General features: G+C 35.5%; 1 protein-coding gene across 1 annotated transcript; it reads right to left on the bottom strand.

Moving 5' to 3' along the window:
* Positions 1-819: 819 nt before the first annotated feature.
* On the bottom strand, positions 820-7,023 carry LOC123565579 (uncharacterized). Its single transcript, XM_053523872.1, has 5 exons — positions 6,618-7,023; positions 6,112-6,177; positions 5,549-5,590; positions 4,966-5,074; positions 820-1,931 (listed from the first exon to the last, which is right to left on the bottom strand). The coding sequence occupies exons 1-5, from the start codon at positions 6,657-6,659 to the stop codon at positions 1,858-1,860; spliced, it is 333 nt and encodes a 110-aa protein (XP_053379847.1). The 5' UTR covers positions 6,660-7,023; the 3' UTR covers positions 820-1,857.
* Positions 7,024-10,285: the final 3,262 nt, after the last annotated feature.

The raw sequence follows: 10,285 nt of genomic DNA, 5'->3' as shown, positions 1-10,285 counted from the left end.
ATCTGCAAGTGATACAAGTTATGTGCAAGCTTGGTTAAAATCAAATCATAAATGAAACCACACTCGTGCAGACAAGTAATTGTTGACAAACCGTTTGAAAAGTAAGATGGACATGAAGTGGTCACAAAAGCTTACCTTGAGCTTTGGCTCAGGTGAGCTAAAAACTATTCTGAAACATTGAGAGAAGAAACATTCAAATAATTTATTACTTCCCCGAGCATAAATATTAAGTGAGTGAGTGAGTTAGATTTTACGGCGAACCGACACAAAAAGGCCATATATCGCCAAATATAAATATTGAATTTCCATATTATAACCAAATACTATATTTTTTCTCAGCACAATGTACTTATCTAAATATGGAACAACATTTATTTATAAAATATTGCCTCATTTGTAAACTTATACAACATTTACATAAATAAATACATATAAGATAAAACTCTCAAGATGATTAAACAAACAGATAATGTAGCGACATTCTTGTAAGTCAGTTTACTTAGCTCTTATCAAAACGAAATATAAGAGAAACTCATTATACCAACCATGATGAACAGTATAAGAAATAATGTGACCACATTTTTGTAACAAGAGGGCCATGATGGCCCTATATCGCTCACCTGTTATCATTGCACTTGAGGACAAGAAGGTCCTCAGAAAAAATATATAAGTCCAAAGGACAGGAACAACAAAGGGAAGAAATTTAACCAAAAAGAAAAACAAAATTCTTACAAGGTACAGATATGTCAAAATACACCTAAAAATTGGAGGTACCATCCATGTTGTACCACAGATCTTGTGGTGATAAAAGTTGTGTGCAAGTTTGGTTAAAATCAAATCATAAATGAAGTTGCTATTGTGCAGACAAGGTCAAAATAGCTAATTTTGGCCCTTTCAGGGGCAATAACTCTGGAACCCATAATGGGATATGGCCAGTGCAAAAAAATAACTGAGATCACATGGTGATACAAGTTGTGTGCAGGTTTGGTTAAAATCAAATCATAAATAAAGCTGCTATTGTGCAGACAAGGTCAAAACAGCTAATTTTGGCCCTTTCAGGGGCCATAACTCTGGAACCCATAATGGGATCTGGCCAGTTCAAGAAAGGAACTGAGATCTCATGGTGATACAAGTTGTGTGCAAGTTTGGTTAAAATCAAATCATAAATGAAACCTCTATCTTGCAGACAAGAAATTTTGTTGACGCACAGACTGAAGACTGGTGATCACAAAAGCTCACCTTGTCACTATGTGACAGGTGAGCTAAAAATGTCTATATCTAAAATCAAACATGCATGAAGCACTCAGTTAATATAAATAGGTGTTGAACTTGAACATCATGTAAAAGGATTAGATTCCTTTAAATAAAACTAAGTCTGTACTAATGACATCATTAAAGAAATGACTGATATATTTCGGTATTTTGAAAATCATTAAATTAATTCAGAAATAAATGCTACACTTCTACTACTATGTACTAATTATCAACACCCATTAATCATACTTAGAATACCATAATTATACTAACACAGATTTAATACAACTTTTAATGAATTCTTGATATGATAACATCTTCTATTTTCAAAACCAAATACATGTAACTGAATTATGATATAAAAAACAGCATGTATAGATATCACATTAATTTTTTTTTTTTTTCTATCTTTTTATAACATTTCATCATACCCCCGTAACTACGATTTCCCCACCAAAGCCTTCTCGTTTTAACGCTAATCCTGTTCAACCACTTTCGACATTGTGCGCTTACTGTGCAAGTCAATTCAAATGACGTAGCACGATCACGTGATTGGGCACACTGATACAGCATAAAATCAAAAGCAAATGCAAATTGTTCAAATCACTTTTTCTGTTTGATGTCCATATCAGATACTTCTGTTACAACACCATCCTCTACATAGCGGACTGTATACTCTGAAAGTGAAGAAAAGAATATTTCTGTTATAATGCTTCTACATACAAATAAAATAAAACATAAATATAGCCACAATAAAATTCAAAATCTCATGTTTACCATGTCAGTTAAAATTAGAAGTAATAATATCTATCTAACAATCAATTTGTTTGTTTTGGGTTTAATGCCATTTTTCAACAGTATTTCAGTCCGGTAATGGTTTGCAGTTAGCCTTACCAGTGTTCCTGGATTCTGTACCAGTACAAGAGGGCCATGATGGCCCTATATCGCTCACCTGAGTTAAGTTACTAGCTTGAACAAATTTCTTTGCTAAAGATTCAAAAACAAGAAAGTAGGTCAGTAGGTGACATTTGCTGTTTTAAGTTAAGTGTACAAAACTGTGCATGTCATCCAAATTTCAAGGCTGTATCTTAAAAAAACAAGAAAGTAGGTCAGAAGGTCAAGGTCACAGTCAGGTGACCATAATCACTTGGGGCCATTAGGTAAATATAATTAAACAGTATGAAATATGATATGATATAAGTATTTTTTCCTATATAACTCGTATATCAATTTTGTTAGAGATCAGCTAGGCAATGATACATACAAAATATCAAAGGCAAAGATCTTTTAAGTTTTTTTCCCAATATAAGCCTTTGTAAAACTTGGGACCCCAGGGCAGGGCCTCTTTCACCCAAGGGGCATAATTTGAACTTTGGTAGTAGACCACTAGGCAATGCAACATACCAAATATCAAAAGCATAGGCCTTGCAGTTTCAGGCAAGAAGATTTTTAAAGTTGTTTCCTATATATGTCTATGTGAAACTAGGGAACCCCGTGGCAAGGCCTCTTTTCATCTCAGGGGAACAATTTTGGTAGAGGACTACAAGGCAATGTTACATACCAAATATCAAAAACCTAGGTCTTGTGGTTTCACACAAGAACATTTTAAAGTTGTTTTTTTTCCTATACAAACCATGTGACCCCCTGGGCTTGGCCATATTTTATGCTAGTGGGATCATTTGAACAATCTTGGTGGAGGCCCACTATATGATGCTACATACCAAATATCAAAACCCTAAACTTTTCATTTTGACAGGAAGATTTTCAAAGTTTTTCCCTATTTAAGTCTAAATAAACCATGTGACCTCCGAGGCGGGGCCATATTTGACACTAGGTGGATAATTTGAACAATCTTGGTAGAGGCTAACTAATGATCCTACATACTACATATCAAATCCCTAGGCCTTGTGGTTTTTGACAAGAAGATTTTTTTTAAGGTTTGCCTTTTGGTTGCCATTCAGAGTTCTGTATGAAATTAAATTCTTTAGGCAAATTTGAAAGGGGACCACCCAAGGATCATTCCAGGAAAGTTTGGTGTAAATCTGCCCAGTGGTTTTGAAGAAGATTTTTTTTACAAATTGTTTATATATTACTCACATTGAACAGTCACAAAAGCTAACCTTGAGCATTTGGCTCAGGAGAGCTAAACAAGAGGGCCATGATGGCCACAGAAAAGTGGTCTCGGTTTTCCCTATGGCCAATAATAAAAAAATTACTAAAAATAAGCTATTTATAGTAACGTAAAAGGGAAGTAATTAAAAAAAATATATTGTAAGTGAACAAAAGAAGGATCTGCCAAATAAATCTGTTGACATAAATGAAATTTCATATCAGTATCTTCATTAGTTACGGAGATATACCCATTTTAATTTGAAATAAAGGGAGGTAATTTGACATAAAATCAGTCCATAGTTATCTACCCTGATTGTCTCAGTCCACGACTAATAACAATAATGAAATTTTAAATAAGTCCTATAAGTACTAACTGATATAAATCCATTTTGATTACAATCAGGGGAGGTAATCAGATATAAAATAACTCTGGAACCTACGATTGGATCTGATTTGTCATGGAATCCAAGATCTATTGTTGATGAAGATATTTTGGAAGTTTGTATCAAATAAAACCATAAATGAAGTCTCTATATGGCTGCAAAAGCCAAAATAGCCAATTTTGGACCTTTAAGGGGCAATAACTCTGGAACCCATGATGGAATTGGACAGTTCAAGAAAGGAAGCAAGATCTTGTGGTGATACAAGTTGTGTGCAAGTTTGGTTAAAATCAAATCATAAATGAAGCTGCTATTGTGCAGACAAGGTCAAAATAGCTAATTTTGGCCCTTACAGGGGCCATAACTCTGGAACCCATTAAGGGATCTGGCCGGTTCAAGAAAGGAACCAAGATCTTATAGTGACACAAGTTTTGTGCAAGTTTGATTAAATTCAAATCATAAATGAAGCTGCTATTGTGCAGACAAGGTCAAAATAGCTAATTTTGGCCCTTTCAGGGGCCATCACTCTGGAACCCATAATGGAATCTCGCCAGTTCAAGAAAGGAACCAAGATCTGATGGTGATACAAGTTGTATGCAAGTTTGGTTAAAATGAAATCATAAATGAAGCTGCTATTGTGCAGACACGGTCAAAATAGCTAATTCTGGCCCTTTCAGGGGCCATAACTCTGGAACCCATAATGGAATCTGGCCAGTTCAAGAAAGGAACCAAGATCTCATGGTGATACAAGTTGTGTGCCAGTTTGGTAAAAATCAAATCATAAATAAAGCTGCTATTGTGCAGACAAGGTCAAAATAGCTAATTTTGGCCCTTTCAGGGGCCATAACTCTGGAACCCATAATGGGACCTGGCCAGTTCAAGAAAGGAACCGTGATCTTATGGTGATACAAGTTGTGTGCAAGTTTGGTTAAAATAAAATCATAAATGAATCCACTATCGTGCAGACAAGAAATTGTTGACGCACGGACTGACGACGGACGACGGGTGATCACAAAAGCTCACCTTGTCACTATGTGACAGATGAGCTAAAAAAGCCTGTTATCCGCAAGTAATGCCAACTTCCTCACATGAATCAGAGGTGGAGGAAGAAAGATTTCAGACACAACATCTTTTCTCAAATTGTCACAGAGAACAAACGCCTCACCCAGCAATCAAACTCACGACCCTGTGATCCATAGATTTTTCCTAAAAAACTTACTTTGCGTGCTTGCACTGAACTTCATCACTTTTGCTGGATATGCAATGCCATCAACATACCGAGCCCAAACAACATCCCCAACACTCACTCCATCACTTGTGAACTTAACCTGAATAAAGAAAAAAATGATGTATTAGTTAATTTATGTAACACACGAAGTACACAGGGTAACAAAACCAGGTATGTTCCACACATTTGAAACTTATAATGTCTTTCTCTATTATCTGGTGTTTGCTTGATTTTTTTAATTGCTGCTTTTCAGCAGAATGTTCTAGCCTTGTTCAGTGTTTATGGAACCAGCTCAGTCCTAGTATCAGTCTACACAATATCTCAAAATGATGAATTAATGCCAAACATGTTGTCATCTGTCACAGAATATTCATCTCCCCCATGGGATTTTTTTGTTGGGGGAAGGGGGTCAAAACTATGACATCCTGATTGCAGCCTGCTGTATCTACTGAGTTAATAAGACAGGCTCAAATAAACAAACACTCTTTTCATTGAATCAAAATCTAGAATTAAAGGTAAATGGTAAGGCTACTGCAATTAACATTACATTGAAAAAGGAACACTTTTTGCATACCTTCTTTCTTGATTTCACTTCCTCTGACTCGACTCTCTGTCTCTGAAAATAATTAGACGTACATAAGACATTACAAAATAATACTACTTTATAAACCTTTCTTATACTACAAAACTAATATCTTTCAAGTTATAATCATGTTCTTGCAAACATTACAAATAGAATAATTTTTATTTACACTTGTTAAATTAATGCCTTTTCAACAAAAAAATCCGTACCTTTATCTATAGAAACATGTGTATCTTTTTGATCAGATGCTAATTTATTATGCATTGCTTTATTACTTCTATAAGAATTTATTTACTTAATTATTGGTATCAATTATTTACATGTACATGAATTTTTTCATTATAACACGTTACAAGTAATACACGAGACGTCCATCACATTTTACTATGGTCTCTTTCCCACTATTTTAGCATAACGTAACATACTATGTATGACGGTATTTCCATTTTTTATTACTATCATTATTCCCTGAAGAAGGCATGCAGCTGAAATGTTGGAACTACAGTAAAGTTTGAAACTTTCAGTGTGTTTGGTCTGATCTACTTCATTATTACCTTTTCAACTGAAATACTGTTCTTTGTCTTTTCTGTGCTGTCTGTGCTAATCTGGGATTTCATCATCTGTAATGTATCACATTACATCAGTAAGTCATACATACACATTATACATTTACAAAGCTATAGCTATCATAAACTGTAATTACTTTGCAAATGGTGCATAAAAAACAAAATTGTTCACTGTTGTAGGCTTCTACACAGCAAGACTGACAATAACATTTACTGAAATAAGCTCTTTATTCAACAAAAGTTCTAAATCCTTAGTATTGTTTTTTATTTTGAAGGCATTCATAAATTTTCTTTGTATCCTGGCAACTGGAAATGTTTCCAAAACTGGTTTACTCTTTGTGCATAAATACAGTTTAAATAGTTTTATTATTTTAGAAGCAGTCTGGTGCAGAAATATAAAATGTTCACAAAGATAATAAATTGAGTGCCTTTTTCAGCTCAAAGTAATAAAATGCATAATGAATGTTTCACTTATTAATAAATGTTTCTTATACCTCTCTAAGTCTGTTGCATTCCTCTTCAAGTTTAACAATCATTGCCTCTTTTTCCTGCACTGCTTTCTGAAAAGTATATTAAAGTCAATGTCTGAAAACTGTAAATCTAATAAAAGTAAATTACTCAACAGTTTGCACATTTTTGATGTTTCCGCACACAAACCCATAACATAATCTTTCCCTTAATTTCATTACTTAATGATCTTAGTATGACCAGTTTGAACTTTCACTGTTTACAGAACTCCTTTAATGGTTTTAAGCAGAATTTATTTTTCTTATAGATGGCATTTCATAGTTATCTAACTTTATAAACCTCTGACAGCACCAAGTATATGTTTTCTTCAGAAATTAGATCCTAGATAAAATAACAAAAATTGCATTTTTTAAAGAAAATTACGTATGACAAAGTGGTATTTATCATCCACAATAATTATGATTACACAAAATGGAACTTGTTTACCATAGAAATGAATGCATAGTAATTATTAATATTATACTTCAGTAGCTTTCATTTTTTAAAGGGTTGTACTGTATTATTGGGTATTTTGGTTACTCTTTGATACGCATGATAGGTAGCATGAGTTTCTCTATTATGTGGGCTTAGTACAGCCTCAGAAAGTGACTTTTACAAAATGTGGTCACATTATTCCTTATACTCATTCATCATGGTTGGTATCATGAGTTTCTCTTATATTTCGTTTCGATAAGAGCTAAGTAAAATGACTTACAAAAATGTTGCTACATTATTTGTTTGTTTAATCATCTTGAGAGTTTTATCTTATTTGTATTTATTTATGTAAATGTTGTATAAGTAAATGTTGTTCCATATTTAGATAAGTACATTTTGCTGGGAAAAATTATAGTATTTGGTTATAACATGGAAAATTTAATATTTATGCTCGGGAAGTAATAAATTATTTGAATGTTTCTTCTCTCAATGTTTCAGAATAGTTTTTAGCTCACCTGAGCCAAAGCTCAAGTGGAGCTTTTGTGACCACTTGATGTCCATCTTACGTTTCAAACAGTTTGTCAACAATTACTTGTCTGCACGATTGTGGTTTCATTTATGATTTGATTTTAACCAAACTTGCACATAACTTGTATCACTATAGGATCTTGGTTTCTTTCTAGAAGCCAATCTGGGTTCCAGAGTCATGGCCTCTGAAAGGGCAATAGTTGTCTTGTCTGCAGGATAGTGGTTTCATTTATGACTTGATTTTAACCAAACCTGCACACAACTGGTATTTCCATAAGATTTTGGTTTCTTTTTTGAATCAATACCATCCTATCATAGGTTACAGAGTTGCGGCCCCTGGAAGGGAAAAAGTTGGCTATTTTGGTCTTGTCTGAATGCTAGGGGTTACATTTATGATTTGATTTTAACCAAACTTGCAGACACTTGTAGCACAATAAGACCACAATTCCTTTCATGAATCAGCCATATTCTACCGTGGGTTCCAGAGTTATGGTCCCTGAAAAGACTAACATTTGCAATTTTGGTCTTGTCTGCACAATAGTGGTTTCAATATTGTTTTTGCCCTGTCCTTCCGTACGTTCATAGGGTGGCGGGGATTATGGAGTAGACGACCCCTATTGCTTTTGGGGTCACTCTGTCAAAGGTCAAGCTCACAGGGGCCTGAACAGGGAAAACCATTTCTGATCAATAACGTGAGAACCACCTGACCCAGAATGTTGAAACTTCATAGGATGATTGGTCTTGCAGAGTAGACAACCCCTTTTGATTTTGGGGTCACTTTATTAAAGGTCAAGGTCACAGGGGCCTGAATAAGGAACATCATTTCCAGTCTGTAATTTGAGAACCACTTGACCCAGTATGTTGAAACTTCATAGGATGACTTGTCATGCATAACCCATATTAATTTTTGGGTCACTATTAAAGGTCAAGGTCACAGGGACCTGAACATGGAAAACCATTTTCGGTCTGTAACTTGTGAACCACTTGACCCAGTATGTTGAAACTTCATAGGATGATTGGTCATGCAGAGCAGATGACACTTATTGATTTTGGGGTCACTCTGTTAATGGTCAATGTCACAGGGGCCTGATCATGGAAAGTCTTTTCCAATCAATAACTCGAGAACCACTTAACCCAAAATGTTGAAACTTCATAGAATGATTGGACATGCAGAGGGGATAACCCCTATCGAATTTAAGGGTCACTTTATTAAAGGTCAAGGTCACAGGGACCTGAACATGGAAAACCATTTTCGGTCCGTAACTTGTGAACCACTTGACCAAGTACGTTGAAACTTCATAGGATGATTGGTCGTGCAGAGCAGATGACACTTATTGATTTTGGGGTCACTCTGTTAATGGGCAATGTCACAGGGGCCTGATCATGGAAAGTCTTTTCCGATCAATAACTCAAGAACCACTTAACCCAGAATGTTGAAACTTCATAGAATGATTGGACATGCAGAGGGGATAACCCCTATCGAATTTAAGGGTCACTTTTTAAAGGTCAAGGTCTCAGGAGCATGAACATTGAAAACCGTTTCAGGTCGGTAACTTGAGAACCACCTGACCCAGAATGTTGAAACTTCATAGAATGATTGGTCATGCAGAGTAGATAACCCCTGTTGATTTTGGGGATCACTTGATCAAAGGTCAAGGTCACAGGGGCCTGAACATGGAAAACCATTTCCAGTGAGTAATTTGAGAATGACTTTACCCAGAATGTTGAAACTTCATAGGGTGATTGGACATGCAGAGGGGATGACCCCTACCGATTTTGGAGTCACTCTGTTAAAGGTCAAGGTCACAGGGGCCTGAACTTGGAGAACCATTTCCAGTCAGTAACTTGAGATCCACTCGACTCGGAATGTTAAAACTTCATAGGATGATTGGACATGCAGAGTACAATTAATAATCCCTATTGATTTTGGGGGACACTCTAGATCTGTTAAAGGTCAAGGTTGCAGCATATAGAAAATGGAAAGCCATTTCCAGTTTGTCACTTTAGAACCATTTGACCTAGAACCTTCAAACTCCATATAGAATTACAGAGAAGGTGACCCCTATTGCTATTTTTTTAACCAATCTTGCTCACAAGTTGTATCACCATAAAATCTCGGTTCCTTTTTTTTTTTGAACCAGCCATATCCCATTATGGGTTCCATAGATATAGTCCCTGAAAGGGAAAAATTGGCAATTTTGGTCTTGTCTGCAGGATAGTGGTTTCATTTGTGATTTGATTTAAACTAAACTTGCACACAATTTGTATTACTGTAAGATTTCCGGTCCTTTCTTGAATCCGCCATATCTTACCATTGGTTCCAGAGTTACATCCCCTGAATGTGCAAAATTGGTTATTTTGGTCTTGTCTGCACGACAGTGGTTTTATTTATGATTTGATTTTAACCAAACATGCACACAAGTTGTATCACCATAAGATCAAGGCTCCTTTCTTGAACCAGCCATATTCCAGAGTTACTGCCCCTGTGTGTCCACAAACTTTGTCCGTACCATTTCTTCTTCATGCATGGAGGGATTTTGATGTATATTCATGAGACAGAGTGTCATGGGCAAGAAATTGATCTAAGGTCAAGGTCCCCATGACCACTTTTCTGTGGTATAACATGTATGTTACATCCGATTTTTAGGTGTATTTTGACCTATCTCTTCCTAATAACGAGTTTTATGTGGAC

Source organism: Mercenaria mercenaria, chromosome 14 (genome assembly GCF_021730395.1).
Source record: "Mercenaria mercenaria strain notata chromosome 14, MADL_Memer_1, whole genome shotgun sequence".
NCBI classification, from domain to species: domain Eukaryota; kingdom Metazoa; phylum Mollusca; class Bivalvia; order Venerida; family Veneridae; genus Mercenaria; species Mercenaria mercenaria.
This window is presented reverse-complemented; position numbering and strand designations above follow the sequence as displayed.

Bases quoted from the DNA above. Each gene is read 5' to 3' on its own strand.
- LOC123565579 (XM_053523872.1), bottom strand. From the start codon at position 6,659: ATGATTGTTAAACTTGAAGAGGAATGCAACAGACTTAGAGAG. The intron at 5,591-6,111 runs GTAATAATGAAG...AATTATTTTCAG, and splicing joins ACAGTATTTCAGTTGAAAAG to AGACAGAGAGTCGAGTCAGA. The intron at 1,932-4,965 runs GTAAGTTTTTTA...CTTCACTTTCAG, and splicing joins GTTCAGTGCAAGCACGCAAA to AGTATACAGTCCGCTATGTA.